The sequence below is a fragment of the Giraffa tippelskirchi genome, chromosome 6, assembly GCF_054371585.1.
Source record: "Giraffa tippelskirchi isolate mGirTip1 chromosome 6, T2T-mGirTip1v1.2.pri, whole genome shotgun sequence".
Lineage (NCBI taxonomy): Eukaryota > Metazoa > Chordata > Mammalia > Artiodactyla > Giraffidae > Giraffa > Giraffa tippelskirchi.
In genome coordinates, this window is record NC_137280.1 from 121963209 (window position 1) to 121987961 (window position 24753).

Genomic DNA, 24753 nt, shown 5'->3' on the forward strand with positions numbered 1-24753 from the left:
GCCGTATATCCCTAGCTCCAGGCCCAAACCTAGCACATGCTGGTACTCAATAAACTGTGACAGAATGAATAAATATGGAAGATGGAAGGGATGGAGGCACACACTCAGGAGTCTGGGGTTCAGATAATAGCTTCATTGAAGACATAGAAGACGACAGTGATGTGGACGATGTCCACAAAATTAATACTGCCCCTTACAAATCAGACCTTCCTGACAAATATATAAGCATCCACTTATAAAGTTGACTTTCTACCCAAATCCAATCCACAGAGCAAGTATAAGACCAAAATAGAACATCTGAACTTAGTGATTTTGTGCCCTTTACCAAAGCTAAACAAATTGCTACTTGCTGCAATCTCAGACAGGGGGCCACAGCGCCTGTACTTAACTGAATTATTAATGTAAAAGATTTGCATGTACTTTTTATGATTATGGCCGACTTTGATGTCTTTGTGCCCTGCTTAGGGCTTCCACACACAACTATAATTTCTTTGCAAAAAAAAAAAAACAACACAATTTGCATAGACCCAGTATAGAAAATGTGTTGAAGTCGTTTCAATATAAAATGAAATTGCAACAATTATATTGCTCCTCCGTTGCCAAGGGTGATCTGAAAGGATGAAGCACTGGGACTTGTATAAATCAACATCAAGAGAAAAGTAGCACAACATCTCTTTGGAAGCCAGACTCTTAAATCTGCAGACCAATGATTTCAATATCACTGAATGGGGAAAATGGAGGTAAGCATTTGCAACAACTTCAATAACCGGCAGCAGATCAATACAGCTAGAAAGCTGCCCTCCTCGCCCTAAGCCTTCCAAAGAACTCAGTGCAACTTGCACGATTCCTTACAAAGATCACAATGTAGAACTCAACACACCAGTTCAGGTCATACACAATGAAGAAGGAACTGGTGAAAAGGGAACTTTTAGGTAACTCTTCAAAGTCAAAATCGATATTTCTCTGAAGAATAGAAAGGCAAGCATGCTGCTGAGTCCTTATTTACATACATGTGGCTCTCGATATACGCCTGCCCCATGGCAGAAAGAAGAAATCAATAGTTTCTCACAGGAAACCTGAAGTACAGAGGGGCAGGAAGAATACAAAAGGGGTTTGGGGCTGGTATCTCTTTTTAATTCCAATTCTGCACATCCTCAGGGTAATATCTCTAGTTGCCAAAAGTCCTGCAATAGTTGAGGGCATCTATTAAAATAATCGATATTATTGAGTGCTTAATTTCAAGTTGGCCCACTTCTTAGTGCTGAGAATTCAGGTTTCTGGCTTGATCAAGTGAAGCGATGGAGGAGCCATTTGCTGAGACAGGGACTCCAAGAGGAAGAGCAAGCTGACGGCACTGTGGTGCAGGGAATATATAAGCTTCCTAGGGCTGCCATAATAAATGCCCATGAGCTAGGTGGCTTAAACAATAGAAATACATTGCCTCACGATTCTGGAGGCTGGAGGTCCAAGATCGAGGGGCTGGCAGGGTCGGTGCCTTCCGAGGGATATGAGGGACAATCTGTTCCAGGTCTCTCCGAGATTCCTACGGTTTGCTGACCATCTTTGGCATTCCTTGACCTGTAGATCCATCACCCCCAACTTTTACCTTCATCTTCACATGGCATTCTTCCTGTGTCTCCTCCTACAACCTGCCCCCGTGCAGATTGGTGTCCAAATTTTCTCTTTTTATAAGGACCTAGTCATATTGGATTAAAGGCTTAAGAGCTCATTTTACCTTGATTTTAACCTCTATAAGACCCTATTTCCACATAAGGTCCCATTCTGAGGTCCCAAGGGAGAGAACTTCAATGCATCCTTTTTGAGGGACACAATTCACCATCTACCATGGAAGAAAGGGAAGGTGGTAAGCCCAGGTCTCAGCAGGGTGAGGGTGAGCTCCCTGGGCATGCATGGGTCTTTAGACCAGGAGAAATATTTGAATGATAGATATAGGTTAAGAGCATATGTTCATGTATCAGTTCAAACAGAAACAGATGTTTGAAGGTCAGGTCAGGTGCTCAGTGAGGATGGTGTGGCTAAAGCCATGGCATGAATGAGATTGCCCCGAGAGGAGTTATAGTGCTTTGGAGAGTAGGGGCACCAAGCAGGAACCCAGAAGTAGCACTCTTCAGAGACAGATGAGGGAGGAGGTATTGCCAAGGAGGTGGGAGAAGACCTGAGAGGGCAACATTGCCAAGGTCCAGGGAAAAGAAGGTCTGAGTAAGAGTCACTGCTTCCATTAGGAAATCCCAGTTATCTATGACTACATAACCAACTTCCCCAAACTCGACAGCTTGATGCAACATCACCTGTTATCTCTCAGTTCTGTGGGCAGGAGTCTAAGTGTGGCTTGGCTGAGCAATGCTCTTGTACCATGTGGGACCAATGGGTGTCACTGTGTGGTATTTACCTAGGGGGTGAACTGGTCTGGAGGGTCCATCAATATTGCTCCCTCTCATGTCAGCACCTAGGGGTGGAAGATGGACAGGGGAAATGACTGGACTCGGCGGCATGTGTCCTGCAGAGCGCCCAAACACAGCCTCTGCAGCGCATGGTCTCAGGGGCGGGCTCTATATGGCTTGTGCCTCTCTATCCTCTTGGTCCCAACAGAAACAGTCTTCAGCTACAAAAAGAAAATGTGAGATTTCTACAAAAAGCAGGAAAAGGTGTCATTAAAAGTAAGAAAAATAATGTACACTTAAAAACTTGTTAGGAGGATAGATTTCATGTGAAAGGGTCTTATCACAATAAAAAGAAAGGATTAAATGAGATAAACAGGTAAAAACTCTCAGTACTGAGTCTGGCACACATTAATCATCCATTATATGGTCTCTATGACTTAATCAGTTCTACAAGGCTTGTTATGAAAAGCAATATACACATCCATTTCTCTCTCCCTAGAGGCACTTTGGTAGCTATTTTTATAAACTAGCATTATCTTTTGGAAGGATGGGCTGGGCATAAAGGGAGTTAGGGAATAAGCCTGTTCTAACTCAAAAATAATAAAGCTTTTAAAATGGTTAAGACCACAAAAGGGGGGGGGGGAAACTTGAAGAAAATCTGCATATTCCCAGCTAACTAGAGGATAGTATATGTTCCTTCAAAAGAAATAGCTCTCACAATGAGACCATCATTGCTATCGAGTGCATTAGAGGTAAGAGTAATTTATTCAGGCATTACTGTTTTGCATAGCATCTAAGTTAAGAACCTTCCTGCCAATGCAAAAGACATGGGTTCAGTCCCTGGGTTGAGAAGATCCCCTGGCGAAGGAAATGGCAACCTGCTCCAGTATTCTTGCCTGGAAAATTCCATGGACAGAGAAGCCTGGCAGGCTATAGTCCATGGGTTCTCAAAGAGTCAGACATGACCAAGTGTGCACACATGCATGCACGCAAGTTACTTAAATATATTGGTTTAAAAAGCTATTTAGACAATGCAGTTACATGTTTAAACACAGTTGAATCATTTTATATTGTCAAACATCAAAATTGTTTTAAAAATCAAAAGTGAAAAAATATAAAAGTTGGTATCAGTGTCAGCATGAAAGTACCACTACCCTGACAGCATTAAGTTTGATCAGTCTTCACACCAATGATGTGAGTTTCTAACTTATCAATAGGCATGCTTCCCATGAGCACTATATGAAGGACACATTTCATTCTAGGTCAAGACGGCTGACTCCATCAGGACCCAGCTGAGGGCAGATGGTCACAGTTATCAACTAGGGCTGAGCAGCAGGTTCAGCGAGTGACCACATCTGTTCCAGAAAACAGGTGCAAAAAAATATCCCAATTCAACCAAAGACCACTGCACTTGAGGTGACCCCAGATGGAGAAGAATCTGGATAAAGACCAAACCATCAAAGAAGCAGGATGCTGGGATAGAAACAGGATGGCCAGGAAAGGTAGAACATCAAGGAGGCCTACCCCACTGCCAGCCAAGCAGCGGGCTGTAGAAAGGGCTCAGCCAGATGGCTGATGCTGCAGCTGCAGCAAGGCACTCAGCTCTCAGCTTCCCCACTGGCCACATAGAAACACAATGCAGCTTCTCTCTAGGAGGTCATGATAATAGGCTGGTTGGTGGAGAGCATCCTCTATAAAGGTACTCTCATTGTCATGGTCCAGTGGTCCTCCTCAATCCACCTGTCCACCTCCTCACAACAGGAGAGCACAAGTTGAGCCAGAATCCAGCTTGGAATTATCCATCTTCCACTTCCTAGGAAGAAGAAGCTCCTGCATCATGCCTTCCAGGTTCTCCCAGTTCTGTATCACCACCAGCCACCCTCTGTGCAAAAAGGCCTGACATTTAGTATTCTGAGCCCAGAGTGATGACTGACAGCTGCATGGGTTGACCACGTCAGAGGGCAGTAATCTCACATACATTGCCGTAGTACATGGAAATACAACAGTTCCCCAACATGCCAAGCACCAGCTCCCTTTACAGCAGCACCTTTCAAGACACTTAGCTGCTGCTGCTGCTGCTAAGTCACTTCAGTCGTGTCCAACTCTGTGCAACCCCATAGACGGCAGCCCACCAGGCTCCCCCGTCCCTGGGATTCTCCAGGCAAGAACAATGGAGTGGGCTGCCATTTCCTTCTCTGTCAAGACACTTAGAGGACACATAATTTTGTCATTTCGATCAGAAAATCTCCAGAACCCTGATATCAGTAGGGCCCGTCCAAACCAACAGTATATGATAGCAATAGTCATAACTCAGCCTCTCATCAGGCTTTGCTCTTGAAGCCAGGGCAGAGAAGCTGCTGAGAGGATTCTTTAGTTAGGCTCTGGAAGAGCTGAAGGCCAATCACCAGCAAAAGGCCGTGTGCAGGGACATGAAGGGCTCAGGTTCTGGAATCAGACAGAACAACACTAGAACCCTCCCTGCAATTTATTGGCTGTGTGACCTGAAGTAAGTCTCTCAACTCCTCTGTGCCCTCTTTCTTCCTCATGAGTTGAAATCCAGCCTTGCTGGACTGTTGAGAAGGTTTGATAAAAGGCAAGAGAGATATCTACAATGAGAGTTGATATTTTGCAGGCCTCAACAAATGGCAGTTACTATTATTATTATCGTGCCAGTAAATATTTTAATAGATTAGATTTCTTTTGTCAAAGCAGAGAAGTAAACTTCATCTAAAAAGGCATTTCTGTTAATCACACATTAATTATTTAATGAGCCCCTAATATAGTCAAATACTGTAGAGGAGAAAAACAAACTAGATGCAGGATGGTGCCCCACGCCTCAAGGTAGATGGAATGTCAAGAGGGCTGAAGATGCTCAGTCTTGGTCATATGACTTGAAAGGAATGCTCTGTATTTTTCATCAAGTTGTGAATCATCTTTTTATGTATGTGACAGTGGCTTCCACTAAAGGGACAGCCCTGGAAGGACCAGACCACATCTGCCACAGAGCTGGGAGGGTGTCAAGCTCAGCACTCATAGGAGGAGCTCAGCAAGGAGAGGTGGGGGTGGGGAGACACTCAAGTCAGAAAGTCCCTGGAGAAAAACACTTGCACCACATACGGACACTGACAGACTGGAGCCAAGGAGAACTCGGCATTGCTTGTAAATGCTAGTGACGTAACTTCTCTAGTTCAAAACGAAGATAGAAAAGGTGGAGTTGGTGGTTTTTCATGTGTAGTTGGAGGGGGTAGACATGGCAATGACCTATTTCTACATTCTCTTCTCTCTTCACACATACGCACATTATTATATTTTCTGTATTTGCACACACAAAAAAGTGCACAAAGCCCTCCTGAAGGCCATTTTCTGGCATTTACAGGGCACACAGCTCTGTAGTTCTGGATTTACCAAGCAGTGCCACGGTCCTGGTCAAGCCAGAGCAGACAGACTGACAGAGGACCAATATGCAGAACTTCAGCCAACACTCTCCTGAAAGTGATACAGGACAAGAAATAGGCCCATTGGCTTCTCCCCAGTAAACCAGAAGGCAGCCCGATCACAGAGCCCACTGCTGGCCCCACACCCACCACCGAACACCCCAGGGGTGGGGTTATCACTACACATCAGAAACATGTCTTTGACCAGATAGCACCAGATAGCTCCTAATCAGAAGAGGAAGTCCCTGAAACAGACGCAGGTTACTCAGTCAACCAGGGCTCTAACGCAGCCAGATCCCACTAGCAGGCAAGACAGCCAACTACGAATGAAAGGTCCCCAGGACACAGCACACTCAGTGAGCACAAGTTCATGACCTAAAACCCCTTCCTAGATGACAGGGCCAGCAGAGGCATGCAGGGGCAGCCCCGCCCCAGTTCGCTGCCCCAGTCTTTCTCCGCAGTGGCCTGTCTCCTTCCAGGCTTTTATTCCTGCCCTCCACAGACACCTGCTGGCCTCTCTAGCTCCACAAGGCAAAGCTAAGCACCACCTCTTCCCTCCAAGCTACACTGTCAGTGGAACTTCTTAATGTGTGTTCAAGGCACCCTTGGGGTCCTTTCTGAGTCAACCATATTCCTTAAAAAATCTCAGGAAGGCTGCCTCCTGAAGCCATTTTCTCTCCACTCCCAGCATCCTCACTCCCATCCAAATCTTCAGGAGTTCTAAAATCAGACCTCCCTGACTCCAGCCACCTCCCAATGCCAACCCCAAACTCGTGCCTCCAACCCACCCACCACTGGGGGAAATCTGGCAGCTGCTCCCTCCCCCTTAGCCACACTGAGCACAAATCCGGACCATGGCCCCCGCCTGTCCAGTCTCCTGCACTCCTCCATGTACACCCTTCACTCCAGCCAGACCTTCCCAGAAGGCATGCCATGCAGCCCTGTCCCCCCATCCCCACCCCTTCCACACCCCCCAAGGGCTGCCTGAAGCAGACCTCCTCCTGGCCCTCACCATGGGCTCTGATTCTCCTTATCACCCCCAGCTTGGAGACCCTCAGAGGCAGGACTTAGTCCTCATCACCTCTACATGCGTCTCTCGTGGTGTCCAAGCTTTACACACTACAGGCTCTCAATCAATACTTGCTAAACATACTGTCTCATCCATCAATACAGCATAATGTTTAGAACAAGGGCCCTGGCAGCAGCATGGGTATCGGTATTTGCCCGCTGATAGCTTTATTTTTTGTCTCTGCCACTAGAAGGTATCCTGCCTGAGCAGAGAGCCCTGTCTGCCTGGTTCCTGCTGCACCTCAGCATCCAGGGGAGCAGCCAGTCCTCAGGAGACACTTGGTGAATGTTTTACTAGTTCTGTGATCTACTCTCAGGTCCCATCTCTGCCAGGCATCAGCTGTGTCACTGTGGATAAGGGACTCGCTCTACACCTCCGTTCCCGTCTAAGTAAACTGGGAGAACCGTGCTCAATACCCTCTCCCAGAGTTGCTGTCGTGAGGCGCCAGTGAAGCGATGATGCCGGCCCAGGGCTTGGGGTGGGGTCAGACACCAGAAACGTCCACAGTGACCTCCTGGGGACAGGCTGCCACTGTCTCAGGGTTCCTGTCACTCCTCATTCACTCCTGGTTTGCTTTAAAGGCCTGATCTGCTCAACATACCTTGAAGCACTCTGGGCTGTGCTCCCAGCACCCTCCACACTCCTACCCTATCCCCCAGGTGGGGTCCTGCACGCCTCACTCAGGGAGAGTCTAGAACATGGCAGACCATGCAGATCCAGGCTGGGCTTTGGAGCTCGGCCCGTGGAACATGGCCTGGGGGCAGTGAGCTCCCCTGGGAAGGAAGCAGGCTTGTAGAGCAGCTCCACTCTCCCCTTATCCTCCCGTGGGAAGGAAGTTGTGTACTCACACTCAGAGAAGAGGCCCCTTTGAGCTAAGCAGCCCAAGCTCTGGCCCTCCTCCCTCCTGCTCAACCTCGCTGCTGCAGTTGGAGGGGGCCAGATGCCCCGTTTCCATCTCACTCATGGTAACTCAGGCTCAATTTGGCCTTTCAAGACCCCCACCATCAAGTCCACCTATTAACTAAGGTATACTGCCAAGCGAGGTCAATTCATAATTTAAACCTACCCTGCATAATGCATAAGATATCTTATTATAAATTATTCACCGCAAATTGCCATCTGGACGCTTAGGGAACTTGGGGGACATTTAAAAGGGAAGCGGGCATGTGCCCAGCATCACATCAGTGAGCAGAGTCCTCACTTCGGTTGTTGCTGCTGCCATTTTATCTACCTGAGGTTCCTACCTGAGCAGATGGGTCCTGCCCTCCTCACCTAAAGCCACCCAAGAGCTGCCCATCCTGAGGGTGGCTACTGCCTGGTCCTTCTCCCTCCCCAAATCCCTGCCATGCTCCTCCTCCATGACAGCCTCAGGTGCCTGCATCACAGGAGCCCATCCTGTCTCCCAAGAACACAAAGGGAAGCATCACCTACTGCTGACCTGGTCATCAGCAGAGACTTCTCTCTTCCCCTTGAGTTGATATAAAGAACGAGTTTTCACTCAACCACAGCTCAATATTCGAAGCTCCCCTAAAAGGGGGATAAGAGCTTACAGTGGAACCCAAAGAGGGGACCGTTCATCGAGTGTGCCTTTCTACACCAGTAAGTCCTTCTCTTATACCACTATGATGAATCCATCCATTTGGGTAATGTTAACTGAACGTCTATTACTATGATCTGGGTATTATACTATCTGCAAAGGCACAGACATGAATAGAATATATCCCCTGCAGTTAGGACATTCACAGACCAAAAGCGAGATGCTCACACAAATAGAGCACTACAAAACAAATTAGATCTGAGGTCCACTTTGTTCTAGGCGCAGTCTGGGGAGGTGAGAACTGTATGCAACAAATTCACATTCAAGGTCAGTGGTGATGCAAAAGATTCTGTGATCAGTTCTTCTCCCATGGGGAAAGGATCAAAGACGGCTGCACAGAGAAGGAGATGTCTGAGATGGGTCTTGAGGGATGAATAGGAGTTTGCTAGGCAGACAAGGAGAAAGGGAATTCTGGGAAGAAGGACTGACGTGTGCAAAGGCCGCAGTCAGGTAGCTGCAGCACAAAGAGGGAACTGCAGGTGGGGGAACAAGCATGAATACTTTAAGGGTGAGACGCAGCCTCAAGTTGTGCAGAATGGGGGGGTATGTGCGTTCTTCCTTTAAGAGGTCAGTGTGTTTCCACTTCATCTGTGATGAACGATTCTCACAGAATCTTTGGAAGGTGGAAGTAGATGGAATTTTCCTCATTCTTTCACAGCAGAATAACTGGTTCCCTGGCAGGCCCCTCTTCTCACCCTCTGTTAATAACCCACCCTTCACCAGAGTAAAATATTGACTCTAGGATACCACTGCATTTGAACCTTATGGATCTTCCTAGCAACCAAGAGATCACTGTCAAACTCACTCCATCCTGAGATTCAGATGTGAAAGAAAGGACTATGCCAACAAGGACTTCTGAAGCCCTATTTCTCCCCTGAAGACTATATATTGGTTACTGAAAATCCTGACAGTTTTTCTATGCAGAGAGCAAGTGACCCAATTAGACCTGCTTTGTAGAGAGCTGCAGGTTGGAGGTGTTTGGGGGCTGCATGCTGTATGTCCATGAGAGACATCACAAGGCAATGACAGACTAAGCCCAGTTATATTCCAAAGTAAAGTATCTTGTTGCTTTCCTTCATGCCTGGCAAGTGTGCCCAGCACAAGGCGCTGTGTCCAGGGCAGGTTTGGCCAAGACCACTGCCCCCTCAACAGAAAGGGACACAATAGTGACCCAGAGCATAATGCTCTGGCCCTTCATCTTTATACTGCATTTGGCTCATTCATTTTCATGCAACAAATTCAAAAGATAAATGGACAGACAGACAAAGACCTGCTCTCTCCCTCGATAATCTCTCTCTAGACAGCTGTAACTTTCCACCAACCGGGATAAGAAACTGAATCCATCCACCAACAGTTCTTCATCTGTCTCCTCCGAAACTTGAGTGCTCCAGGTGGTTGGGTATTCAAGGGAAATTCTCTGTTGGTTTCTGATAAACTGTTTATATCACAGTTTGATATTCTTTGGCTAAACCCTCTCTGAGACTGTGTGTTCAAATAGATTAAACACTCAAAACTTTGAAGGGTTTTTCTATGCCTCCTGGATAAAATTTCAAGACTTCCACGATCAAATCAAGAATCTAGAAACCCTGAACTCCAATTTAATAGGCACTTTCAGATGGCGCTGAAGGTATGAACGCATCACAAAGCCTGCAGTATGGGAGAACAGAGGACAGCTTCTTAAGGTATCATTTCTGGGATGAAGGCTAAAAATCGTCTATCACAGCCAGTTAGCCTCAAAGGAAGCCTAAATAAATCCAGCCCACTAGGGATCCAGAGGAATATAAGGCCTATATTAGGAGCAATCTTTTGAGCATCGTGTCCATATGAGGCAAGCATTCTCCCTCTAACTGGGGCACGGGTCCCTCTCAGGAATGAAACTTTGGCTGATGTTACAGTATGTTACTGTATAGACAGTAACCTAGGGGTTGAACTGGAAATCTGTATCTGGAAGATACTCTCATTTGATTGAAAGATAGCTTTCTGATTTTTCATCATCAAGACCATAGCAACCCCCAGGAAGATAAGTAAGGCACACTCATGCCATCCTCATGTTCAGCTCCATCTATGACTCAAACCCAAAATACAGGTGATCCAGAGCATACACAATCAATGACAAGAGTTGGCACACGGAGAGCACTTTGAACCCTGAATGAAATGCAGCTATTATATCAATAGGAATAATAGCTTCCCTTTCCTGAGTACCTGCGATACACTAGGACAGGTGCTCTCTAATTTAATCTCAAAGCAAACCCCACAGGGTAGTGATAACTCCCACGTTGTACAGATGAAGGCGAGGAAATGCAAATTTTGTTAGTTTCTGTCTTGCTCGCAGGCCTTTGTTAATGAAAAGTCATTTTTATTTTTACTTCTTTAGAAAACACTGCATTCCATACTAAGGAGAAAATGCAGCTGGCATTTTTCTATCATTGCCCAACTTGGATAAAGATAAAAAGCCAAGAAGAAGTACACAGACTGATACACTCCCTGAAGTGGACTTTTTTCCCCCTCTATGATAGGCTTAACGTAGCACTGAACTCTTCCCACATCACTTAACACACCCGTGTGGCTGGCCTGTCCACTGCTGGGAGGGGGTTATGACCCACAGATCCACCTCATCACTTCAGAGGTCCTTGTGGTGACAAATGCATTACTGACTAAGTACCCACCAGGCCCTCCCTGGCCAGTTCCATCCCCTGAACGTCCAAGAAACAAAGAGAGTTAACTTCCATTTCAATCGCTCAGAGACGATCTAAGAAAAACAGCATTTGGTGCCACTATTCCCTCGGTAAATACACGGCTCTACGGCCCAGCTCAGCTGTCAAACACACATGTGCACAATTCAATCTGCAACCAGTTTGTCACGACAGCCATCTCTCACTCTGTTCTTCCTCAGGGGAAATAATGTAAAAACACACACGCAAGAATCAAGACAAAAGGCAGGAGGCAATGGCAAGTGTGTGCTCAGAACTCTGGAAGGGCACATTGTCTGAGTTTTGACCTTGCAAAAAATGTCATGTGTCACTTCATCTTTTACAAGGCACCCAGGCTTCTCCACAGTTAACGCATGGTCATCAGGACCACAAGGGTCTGGAACACCTCATTGTCACCAGGAAGCAGATGGGAGCCAGATTTCTCTACAGCACTGCCAAGTCTTCACAACACAAGAGCCCCTCCACATACTACCCATTCTAGCCCATGCTCCTAAGTCTAGGAGAGGATTCTCTTTGGAACACTGCCTCCTGTCTCAGGAAGAAGCTGAGAATCTACAAATGAATCTGCCTGCTTTTATTTCTGCAGTGTTTGTTGTTCAGCCGCTCAGTCGTGTCCGACTCTTTGTGACCCAGGGACGGCAACATCGCAGAAGGAAATGGCAACCCACTCCAGTATTCTTGCCTAGAGAATCCTGTGGACAGAGGAGTCTGGTGGACTGCCGTCTATGGGGTCGCACAGAGTCGGACATGACTGAAGCAACTTAGCATGTATGCATGGACTGCAGCACATCAGGCTTCCCTGTCCATCACCAACTCCTGGAGCTTGCTCAAACTCATGTCCATCACATCGGTGATACCATCCAACCATCTCATCCTCTATCATCCCTCCCCCTCTCCTCCTGCCTTCAATCTTTTCCAGCATCAGGGTCTTTTCCAGTGAGTCAGCTCTTCGCATCAGGTGGCCAAACTACTGGAGCTTCGGGTTCAGTACCAGTCCTTCCAATGAATATTCAGGACTGATTTCTTTTAGGATTGACTTTTTGATCTCCTTGCAGTCCAAGGGACTCTCAAGAGCCTTCTTCAGCACCACAGTTCAAAGGCATCAGTTCTTCAGTGCTCAGCCTTCTTTATGGTCCAACTCTCACATCCATGCATGACTACTGGAAAAACCATAGCTTTAACTAGATGGACCTTTGTCAGCAGTAGCTCACCTGATTTCTAAAGTTTCCCATGCTGGGAAGACAGACTTGATAATTCCATAGTACAGACCTTTGGGGGGCTTTCACCTCCAACAGTAACTACTAATTTCCTTTCCTTCCATCCCATTCAAGTGCACATATCTCAGAAGACTTGCTATCATTCCAAAGAGAGCTTATTTATCAGGATTCCTCAGGCTTCCTTCAAAGAGATAACTGGGATTAGCTTCCTGTGAAAAGTCTTTCTGCCCCATCCCAAATTCAATGATGGGTCTCTATCCATGATCCTGCAGATCCTTTATTTCCCCACATTAAAGCACAATCATATGATGCTAGCTAGGGACTGAATGTCTGTGATCCCCACAATTCACATGTTGAAGTTTAACTAACTCCCAAGGATGCTGTTAGGAGGTGGGGCTGGTTTAGAGGAAGTTTTAAGGGTGGGGTCACATGATGAGATTCGTGTCCTTATAAGAAGAGGAGGAAACATCAGAGCTTCTTCATTCTTCCGAGTCAGGGAGCAGTCAGAAGGCAACCGTATGTAAGCCAGGAAGAGAGTCCTCCCCAGACCCAACCATTCTGGCACTCTTATGTCAGACTGCTAGCCTCCAGAAGAATGAGAAATAAATGTCTGTTGTTTAACCGACCCAGTCTATGGTATTTTATTACAGTAGTCCAAGCTAAGACAATTTATAATGATTAACTCTCTCTCTCTGCTCCGTATTAGACTGATCTCTGTCAAGGGAGTGATGAGGTCTGTGCATGCTCATCACTGCATCCCTGGCCCCTAGTACAGGATTTGGGATGTAAGGGGCACCAAGGAGGGATGATGGATGGGTGCACGCATGGGTGGGTGGGTGGGTGAGTGGATTTAAGTGCACGTACATAGATGAGAATTATGGTTTTGAAGAACACTCAATGCTGGAGGAAAAGCTTATGACATACTAAGTAAACATGCAGGAAATAAAATTATATAAACAATGTGATTTCAATTATGTAAACATTTACACATGATTAGGGATCTGGAAGGAAATACGCTAAAAATGCTAATAGCGGTTATCTCTGGGTGGTAAGATTAGGATTGATTGTTGCTGTTTTCTCCATTTCCCATGTTTCCATAAATTGCATGTATTATATTTATGATCCAAAATAAGATTACATTTTTAAAAAGGAAATTACTAAGAAAAAATTACCAAATGTCTCCACATTTTAGGAGACTTTCTCCTCTAAAATCAGAAAGACTTGGGGTGGGGGAAGCCCGGACTCTGGTAGATTTGTGTGCCCAGAGGCTGGGGCTCACACCTCTCCAGGTCTCCCAGAAGCACAAAGGAGCCTCACACGCAGCCTTCCTCTTTTCAAAGAGGGCTTCCCTGTTGTGTTCTTTTGGCTTCAACCATTCAGAAATGAGAGCTATCCAGAGACAGAGATGGAATAAGGGCCCCCTCTGAGGACAGACCAAAAACTATGAGGACGCATCAAACCAGGAGAAAAGAATGGGGAAAGAAGCTGATCCAAATCTTGAGAACCATAAAGATCAAGACTAAAGGAATCACAAATTTGTTCACCACGTAATTAAAGACATCTCCCAAGCTCTAAGGAACAGAGGAAGGTCATTGCTCTGAAGATAACTTTTTCATGGAGCAGAAGTGGTTGAACTTATAGGTAATGATAGTAATTGTTGTAACAACTACAGCTACCATCTGTACAGCGCTTAACACAGAGGTCCACAAACTTCTACAGTAAAAAGCCAGGTAGAAAATATATTTGGGGACTTCCCTGGTGGTCCAGTGCTTAGGACTCTAAACTTCCACTGCAGGGGGCATAGGTTTGATCCTTGGTTGGGGAACAAAGATCCCTCATGCCATGTGGTATAGCCAGGAAAAAAAAGAAAAAATACATTTGGTTCTGAGGGTCATAGAGTCTCCGTGACAACTGCTCACCTCTGCTATTGTCGTGCAAAGCAGCCACAGATGACAGACAAAAGGATGCGCATTGTTGTGTTCAAACGAGACTCTATACACAAAAACAAGCAGCAGACCAGATTTGGCCAAGGGCTAGTGTTTGCCAACCTCTGACTTCACATGGCAGGCATTGTTAAACCTCTGATTTCATTCCCACAACCCTAGGATGGGGAAACAGACTCTGAGAAAGAGGTCACTTCCCCAAATCATGGCCTCAGAGAGCAGTGGGACTTGATTCAACTCCATGTCAGTGTGACTCCTAAGAGCCGGCTCTTTACCATGAGGCCGTGCTGAGCACATCCTTGTGCCCACATTATACACAATGTGGGGACCCAGGGATGAGTGAGAGTCAGACCTTGACTTCCAAAGTTCAAAATTTAAGATGAGCACCTGCCCCACAGGTACTGATCTGGCACCTGCTCCTCAATACAAGGATGTCCCAACAGAATAAAAGAGGCCTCGGGGAACACTAACATCCACAGTGCAGACACACACTGATATATCAATTCCTTTACAAAAGGGTTTCATGCTTTCCACAAAGGATATTGCTAGGATGTGAGCTCACTTGAGGCTTTTAAATACTGGTTCATACATCTGTAAGTCATGAGGGTAGAAGCCAAGAGACAAAGATAGAGCTTGAGGAATGCTTACCAGAAATTCACTGAACTGGGTCACATTTTTTCTTCATGGTTAAGACCACAGGACTTGAGGTCAGAGAGACCTGGATGGGAATTTCAGCTCTACGTGACCTTGAGCATATGATCTAAGCCTCAGACATCTCCCCTGCAAGCCGAGTTAGGAATTCTGACTGTCTCAGGGATGTTAGGACACCAGATGGGGGACAGGGACTGTGTTTATCTTGTCCATCATCATATCCACAACATCAGGATCATAGGAAATAAGATCCATAAAGGGAAGTAAGAGAAACTAAAACGGAGGCTTTCTGAAATAAACCAAGTCAGCAGGAAAATAGGACTAGCATGAGAAGCAAGGCACAGCTGTCTTGCAGGGCCAGGGACCAGCCTGGAGATACACAAATACACCCTCTGAGTGAGCCCAGGAGGTGTCTTTCTGCCGGAGGAGGGTGTGAATGGCAGTTAATGTGAGCGGTGAGGGCACAACAAGGCCTCTGTTTACCCATCTCAAATGGCCTGAGGTTCCAGGAGCCTGGCTCTGCCATCAGCCCCTGCCGCTGGTTTGTTTCCCTAAGCTGCCCACCTCCTGCTCCCTACTCTAGAATAAACTGTGACCTTATTAACCTTCAGCAAGCAGGTGAGTGACAACCCAGCCTGACCCTCCACAAGTCTTCCTGGAAAGCTGCCAAATTGGAAGAAATCAAGGGTTAAACATGAAGATTTGCAAGCATGATCCCTAATTCTGAACCACCATCTGCACATCTATGGCTGCTTCATCAACTTCCCAAAGCCAGAGGCAAGGGAATGGGCAAGAAAAGTGACATTTTCTGCATTTGCAGTATGCCAGGGTCCAGGGACCAAACACGCAAATTCTGTGATTGTTTCTGTATGGCAACCCTGAGTGTGTTTTCATCCACAGTTTTAAGAGGGGGCTGTAGCTCAGAGAGGTTATGTTATCCGCCCAAGGTCACACAGCTTGTAGGTGGCAAATCCACATCTATCTGAGCCCAAGGGCTCTCCAGCTCACCTTTGCCCAATGCCACCTTGCCCTACATCCCCCATGTCCATTGTACTCTAGCCACAGTGCTCTCCTTTCTAAGAATCTGCTGCTCCCCTTCCCTGGAATGTTCTTCCCCTTTCTCTTTACCTGGTTGACACCTGTTCACCCTGTAGTAATCAGTTGTCACTTGCTCAGGAAAGTCTTCCTGGCCACCACCCCTGAGAGAGGCCCAGATTAACCCTCCACTCTCACCTCTCTCTCCTCCACTGTGGCTCCGGGTCTTTCCTTCACAGCATTTGTAATCTAAAGGCAAATGGTGGATAATTATTTTCTTGTGGTTTGTTTCCCAACCAGGACAGTGGATTCTGGGAAGGGAGTCTGACTTCTATGTTACTAAACCCAAGCACTTCCCACAATGCTCAGCATAGAGTAGGTAGTCAATTGAATCCGATGAATGAACAAACAACCATCTACACATACTCCCTGGACAGGAGACTGAAATATCATCTTCCTCGAGTTTAGCACAAGCACTGCACACATCCATAAAATCTACCACCCATGGTAAGTTCTTGTAAAGGAAGATTACAAATTGCCCACCCTCTTTTCAGATTATAGCATAGTCCTACTCTGCAATTTCCATACTGAAACTTGTACATCTCATTTCTAGGCGCTAATGCCACCTTAGTTAATCTGTGATTGCTACTCAAGTGACCTGAAAGAAGAATTCACACAATGCCAGAGAAAAGTGGAGTCATTTTTCATAAACCACAGCAGTATCTTTTTGGATCCACCTCCTAGAGTAAAAATAAAAACAAACAAATGGGACCTAATTAAACTAGAAAGCTTTTGCACAACAACGGAAACCATAAACAAAACAAAATGACAACCTACAGATTAGGAGAAAATATTTGCAAATGATGTGACTGACAAGAGATTAGTTTCCAAAATATATAAACAACCTATACAGCTCAATGTAAAAACAAAACAAAACAAAAAAACCTCCATTAAAGAAAAAGGACAGAAGACCTAAATAAACATTTCTCCAAAGAAGACAGATAGATGGTCAAAAGGTACATGAAAAGATGCTCAACATTACTAATTACTAGAGAAAGGCTAATCAAAACAACAATGAGGTACCATCTCACTCTGGTCAAAATGGCCATTACCAAAAAGCCTACAAACAATAAATGCTGCAGAGGGTGTGGAGAAATAGGAACCCTCCACACTGTTGGGTTGGTACAACCACTGTGGAGAACAGTACGGAGGTTCCTTATAAAACTAAAAATAGAACTACCATATGATCCTGAAATCCCACTCCTAGGCATATACCCAGAGAAAATCATAATTCAAAAAGACATATGCACTCCAATGTTCATTGCAGCACTATTCAAAATAGTCAAGACATGAAATGTGAAAGTGTTAGTTGCTCAGTCGTGTCCGACTCTTCATGATCCCGTGGACTGTAGTCTGCCGGGTTCCTCTGTCTATTGAATTCTCCAGGCAAGAATACTGGAGTTGGTTGCCATTCCCTTCTCCAGGGGATCTTCCTGACCCAGGGACTGAACCTATGTTTCTTGTGTCGCAGGCAGATTCTTTACCATCTGAGCCACCAGGGAAGCCCCAGTCAAGACATGGAAACAATCTAAATGTCCAAAGATAGATGAGTGGATAAGAAGTTGTGGTACATATATACAATGCGATACTGCTTGATCATAAAAAAGAATGAAATATTACCATTTCACCAACATGGATGGACCTAGAGATTATCACACTAACAGAAAAAGACAAATACATGTTACTATTTTTATGTGCAATATAAAAGAAAAAAAGACATAAATGAACTTATTTCCAAAACAGAAAGAGACTCAGAGACATAGAAAACAAACTTATGGTTACCAACAGGGTAAGGGGGGGAGGGGAGGGATAAATTAGGAGTTCGAGATTAACAGGTACACACTACTATATTTATAATAGATAAACAACAAGGACACACAGGGAACTACAATCAATATTTTGTAATAACCTATAAGGGAAAAGAATCTGAAAAAATATATATACATGTAATATATAACTGAATCACCATGCTTATACCTGAAACTTAGATGATATTGTAAATCAACCATACTTCAATTAAAAAAAATTTAAAGAAAGAAAAGTGCAGTCATTTTTATAAAGCACTTGGATGAGGAGTGCATATACAGAAGACTACAGACATAAAGAACTTTTACACCAAGGTCCCACAGCCCTGATGATACCTGGCAAAGAGATAATGGGCAAATTCACTCACTCACTCAACTAACACCTACAGTGATGAGTACCGAAAGGGCAAGATCTTGACCTTCCCTCCCCCTCCCCACTCCTGGGGCCTATATTGTTGGGACCACATCCAACACTTTTACACTTAGGACCAGGCTGGACTTGGAGTTGGACAAAGCTGGTTCAAAGCATGACTCCATCACTTACCACTGTCTGCATGGCCCTAAGTCTCCTCATCTGTAAAATGAGGCTAACACCTTCTTCCAAGAGGCACTGTCAGGACCAGTGACTTAGATGCATGCAGTCTGCCTGGTAGTGCTCCCTGCATGACAGCTGTCATCCCCTCACCTGTGGTCCCTGAAGGAATGGAGCTCCTCCCAGGGAGAAATCATGAGAGGTTCCATTCAGTGTCCAAGTGCTCAGCACAGGTCATGCTTTTGATGCAGACACTCATGCCAACTTATAGGCTGCCTCTGCAGAAGACCCAACTCTCAGCTGCCGCCCCCTACTCAGCTTTCCCCTCTCCCCATGGCTGCAGTGCTCAGCCCGAGGTCTCTTCTAAGAAACCCTCTTGGGGGCAATGTTCTGCTGGTGAGCAAAGAGCCTCAGCCTTTTCCTTCATTTATGAGGAGTCTCTGGCCAACCTGAATGAATCTTGGGTTCTCCTCAGCCCTCCACACAAGGCCCTGGACTCAAAGGTTCATGCCTCAAGGGGGAGTTCTGAACTCAGCCTTACTAATTAAGTCATGTTTGGGAGGAATTCTGGAGTCTGGGACATAAGTGGCTAGCCTTCCTCCCCTGCAAACAGGTTTTCCCTCTTTAAATAAAGGACATTGAGACAGCCCCTTAAAAGTAACACCAATATTGGGGCAAACCTCCTTTTTGAGGGTCTTTGACAGTATAGTAAGCTAAAGTCTTCCTTTAAGAAAGCTAATTGTGGAATAATCTGCCTCCTAATGTATTCATAAATCAGACATTCAACTCCTAGAATAAATTCCCCATAATTCATGTTAATCATTCCACTCTCATAACATGAATCATCTGTTTAAAGGAACTTTTACCAAGACAGGCAAGAGCCACTGGATCCTGCTTTAAAAATCTCTCCAGAGCACCAAAGGTTTTCTATTATTGACAGAAAAGTTACTGCATTTTTAACAGGCACTTTAAATATTACTCATGCAATCAAAGCTGTTTTCCTAACTCAACTTAGACAGTTTTCAAACATGTATTACGGTTGACATTATTAAATATTCTGTAGCGCCATTTACACATGATGGTACACAAAAGTACAGTCGCCAAACTTCTGGCAGCACTGAGAGAAAGGGAATCCTCATATATTGTCCTAGAGGCAGCAGTAAAGGCTCTGAGCATGGCACTGACTCCCGAGGGATGCCACAGGAGGCAGAGACAGGGGACAGGTCCCCAGAAGAGCTCTTTGCACAGAAGTTGAGTGGGAAGGCAAACAAAGATCTGGGTTTTTTGTATGTTAATCAAGAATTTCATCAAGTTCTCTCCAAGAACACTCTCGAAGTGCTCCAAGGACAAGATAGTATTTTTCAGTCTTATTAAGATCCAGAATGTCATGGGAGTAACCCAACAATGTGATGTTTTTAAAATGGAAAATTTGGAATAACCTCTCACTAAGATCTATAAACTAGATAATAATTCCATAAGTAGCTGCTGTTTACTGAACACTCACTACGAAGTTTTGTACTAAATAGTGTAGAGAATGACATCTCCCTTAATCTTCATGATAATCCTATGAGATGGGCAATATCATCTTCATTCTTCAGACAAGTAAAGAAAGACAGAGATGTTAACAACTAGCCCATGGCCACCACACCAGAGAGTGGCACAGCCAGGCTAGAAGCAGAGGTCTGTTCAACCGCAACTCCCATGTCCTAACTCCTCACCCAAACCTGGAAGGTCAAAGCTAGACTTCCACCCCACCCCTATCCACACTGTGTGGGATGACAATCAAGTGAAGAGTTACTGCCATTTACCACCAGTCAGCTGTTTATCAAAATATTTCAGCTCCTTTGGATGGGCACGTCGTTGAGTCAAGCTGAGACCTCCATGATTGGGCAGAAGTTTATTTAGAAACAGTTAGGACAGGGAACCCATTTCCAACCTCCAGTGAAGTCAGAACAGACCCAGAGGGGAAGGAGCATGTCTCTAAGTAAAGGTGAGAGGAAGGGAGAGAGATGCTCCAGCTACGTGTGAACCAACCAGCAGCAAAACAAAACAAAGCAATATCAGACCTAGTAAATGAAAAGAACAGCAGGAGACCTAAGACTGCTTTCACAGCTGAGCCAGTGACTGGTGGAGGGTGGGGAGGCGCAGAGAAGGACAGAGGGAAGAGTGGACTGGGGAAGAAAGAAAAGAAGAGGGGTAGAGGAAGAGGGGGAGAAGGGGAGAGAGAGCACAAGCTGTGACAAACAAGTCAAATAGCAGTGATTCTGCGCTTGGAGAGGTGTTGTTTTATTTGTTCACCTATCCAATATATTTTAAAGTAGATGAAATAAAATGATTTAAATTACTCTGACTTTCTATCAATGTGGATACAAGGGAGGAAGTTTACCTGCCCTTCTTTGTTTGTCTCCCTCTATGGAATCCCCGACCAAGGTTCTTCTTTGTTCCCCAAAGCAAACCACTGACAATCACTCAGCAGCAACTGGTGAGAAACCTATGATGCGGAGGCGCAGCCTGGCCTCTCTTGGACCCCCTGAAGCCTCCAACGTCCCTCAACCATCACACCCTACACTGTGGTCAACAGTCAGCAGGAAGCAGCGCTGGAACACTGTTCAGGAAAGAAAATAAAGCTGAATGTTAAAGAAATCAACTCTATGGGCATTTCTACCGCAGCTCCAAGGGATCACGGCCCCTGATTAAACACATGGAGACACTTTTACATAACAAGTTTACAACTTAATGGGAAATATAGATAATTCTAACTAGAAATGTGCCTAAGAACATTACATTAGATAAGAGGCACAAGGTGAGCAGATGTCTGAGGTGCCAACACATGGGACCTATTATTACCATTACTATCCCATGTTAAGCGCCTCTTCCTCCCCATTTTTATCTGCCCACAGTCCTTCATGCCGTCCTATATAAACCACACATCCAAAGTTTCTCAGTACAAAACGTTTGGCAGTCTCTTTATAGATCTCCTCTCTTTCACATTGTTTGAAAAAATATCTATAAAGCACCAACTACCTGTCAGGAACTCTGCTGAGCTCTTGGGATGCTAAGATAAAGCCTATGACAGAGTCTTTAATTTGATAAAATTAAATATACACTTATGATACTCTCACCAAAGTGGGCATAGATGGAACATATTTCAGCATAATAAAAGCCATCTACAACAATTGCACAGTCAACATAATACTCAACAGCTAAAACCTGAAAGCCTTCTCACTAAACTCAGAAACAAGACAAGGATGCCCACTCTCATCACTTCTATTCAACATAGCATTAGAAGTCCCAGTCACAATAATCAGACAAGGAAAAGAAATCCAAAATTGGAAGGGAAGAGGTAAAACTGTCATTATTCACAGATGACTGCTACTCTACATAGAGAACCCTAAAGATTCCACACAAACTTATTAGAACTAATAAATGAATTAGGAAAATAACAGCATACAAGATGTGTACACAGAAATCTGTTGGATTTCTCTATACTAACAAAGAAATATTTTTTAAAAGAAGGTAAAACAAAACAATTTCATTTAAAATTACATTTAAAAAAATCTTAAAAATAAACTTGATCAAGGAGGTGAAAGATCTATACACTGACAACTATAAAGCACTAATAAAGGAAATCGAAGATGATTCAAAGAAATGAAAAGATATCCTATGCTCCAAAATTAGAATTAATATTCTTTAAAAGGCCATACTACTCAAAGCAATCTACCGATTTAATATGATTCCTACCAAAATACCCATGACATTTTTTCACAGAACTGGAACAAGTCAATCTTGAGAAAAAAGCATAAACAAGCTGGAGGGATAACCATTCCAGACTTCAGATAATAATACAAAGTTACAGTAATCAAAACAGTGTGGTACTGGCACAAAACCAGACATACAGACCAATGAACCAGAAGAGAGAACTCAGAAATAAACCCACACATCTACAATCAATTGATCTATGACAAAGGAGGCAAGAATATATAAAGGAGAAAAGACAACCTCTCCAACAGCAGAGAGTTGAGAAAGCTGGACAAAAATGGCTTGAGAACACAGGTAAAACATTCTCAGACATAAATCATAGCAACATTTTCTTAGATCAGTCTTCCAAGGCAATTGAAATAAAAGCAAAAGTAAACAAATGGGACCTAACTAATCTGAAAGCTTTTGCACAGCAAAGAAAACCATCAACAAAGCAAAAAGACAACTTACAGAATTAGAGAAAATATTTGCAAGTGATGCACCCAACAAGGGGTTAATATCAAAAATATATAAACAGCTCATACAACTCAATATCCAAAAACAAAATTCAAATCCAAAAATGGGCAGAAGACCTAAATAAACATTTCTCCAAAGAAGACATACAGATGATCAACAGGCACCTGAAAAGAAGTTCCACATTGCTAATTATTAGAGAAATGCAAATCAAAACTACAATGAGATATCACCTCACATCAGTCAGAATGGCCATCATCAAAAAATCTGTAAGTAGTAAACACTGCAGAGGGTAAGAAAAGGGAACCCTCCTACACTGTTGGTGGGAATATAAATTGGTGAAGTCACTATGGAAAACAGAATAGAGGTTCCTTAAAAAGCTGAAAATAAAGCTACCATATGGTCCAGCAATCCTACTCCTGGGATACATCTGAAAAAGATGAAAACTTTAATTCAAAAAGATACATGCAGCCCAGTGTTCATAGCAGCACTCTTCACCATAGCCAAGACACAGAAAAAACCCAAGTGTCCATCAAGAAATGACCTATTTAAGAACGTGGTGTGTATGTTGTTGTTGTTGTTTTCTCAACTATTTGTAAGGCCTCCACAGGTGTGTATGTAAAAGGGAATAATAGTCATAAAAAGGAAAAACGTTGCCATTTGCAGCAACATGAATGGATCTAGACAATATCAGAGTCAGACAGAGAAAGACAAATATTATATGATATCACTTCCATGTGGGATCTAAAAAATTGACACAAATGAACTTATCTACAGAACAGAAACAGACTACAGACATAGAAAACAAACTTATGGTTACCAAAGGGGAAGCAGGGAGGGAAGGATAAAATAAGAGTATGGGATTAACAGATACAAACTACTACACATAAAATAGATAAGCAACGTGGTTTTACTGTATAGAACAGAGAACTATATTCAATATCTTATAATAATCTGGAATGAAAAATAATCTGAAATATACATATACGTAAAAATAACTGAATCACTTCACTCTACACCAGAAACACAATATCATAAATCAACTATACTTTAGTAACAACAACACAAAGGAAACAAGAAAACAAAAACAACAACAAAAGATAGAGCCTATCACTACCTTGAAAGCCTACAGCAGGAGGCAGAGAAGCTATTATTGCTTTGGAAGCAGGAAAAGGGGCTACAACTGAATTGCAGACAAAGGGGGCAATGGCCCACCTCCAGTTAGGAAACTGCAGGGGGGTATCAGCCCATATGGCTGTCCACTCAGGCCTCCCCATCTGGCTTCCCCCACCCAACTCCCTCAAAGGCTGTTCTCTAGCTCATGACCCTCTCCTCATAACACTGTTTAAATTGGGATGACAGCTGACCCCAGAAGATATGCTCTATAGCTCAAAGTAATCCAACCAATCCCTCCCTCAAAGTGCAGTTAGCTAACGATAGACTTTTGAACCAGAAGATGATGCTGGACTGGGGGAACTGTTTTTAGACACGAACATACTAATGAACCAGAAGAGAATCCCAGTTGACCTAGTGAAGTGGGAGAATAAACTAGACAAGCCAAAGAAATGGGGGAAAGGGGGTTACAATTTAAGGCAAAATTGCACCTGTGCAAAGTGCCCCAAAGGAGGGGAGCCTGGGTCCCTGGGAGTGAAGGATGGGCACCTGACACCTAGAGTGGGCATCAGGGAAACTGCCCCCCAAGAAAGGAGTCCCACCTGGGCACTCCACACCTGACCCCAGGGTGTCCACATGCCATGAGACCAGACCCAGGTTTGGGACCCTGTCCTGGGCTACCCTTCCTCCCAGCATGTTTCCTGGGCCGGCCTCCTCTGGGGCTGCTGCCCCGGGTGCCCCCTCTACCCACTCCCAGGCCCTCAGTCTCTGATGCTTCTGCCTCACACGAGAGAGCATGCTCCCGGGAGCGTGTGCTCTGCCCCTTATTAATCTTGCTGTATCTTATTAAAACGGCCTGGTGCCCGCCTGGTGTTCTTCTGCACAGAGCAGCGGGGTTCATGCGACAAGCGGCAGCTGGGCGAGCTGTATTTCATTTCTTTTGTGTTGGAGGAATGACCTAGATGCTGCTGC

At 44.6% G+C, this 24753-nt stretch overlaps 1 protein-coding gene across 4 annotated transcripts in view; it reads right to left on the reverse strand.

Moving 5' to 3' along the window:
* Positions 1–24753, reverse strand: part of SPOCK1 (SPARC (osteonectin), cwcv and kazal like domains proteoglycan 1) — a 653451-nt gene that overhangs the window by 415218 nt on the left and 213480 nt on the right. For 2 of the 4 annotated variants that reach the window (XM_081500636.1, XM_081500635.1), the window contains exon 3: positions 16258–16308. The exons of the other annotated variants lie outside the window; for them this stretch is intronic. In XM_081500636.1, coding sequence (XP_081356762.1) covers positions 16258–16308 — 51 coding nt within the window. The remainder of the gene's footprint in view (positions 1–16257; positions 16309–24753) is intronic. 4 annotated transcript variants of the gene reach the window in all.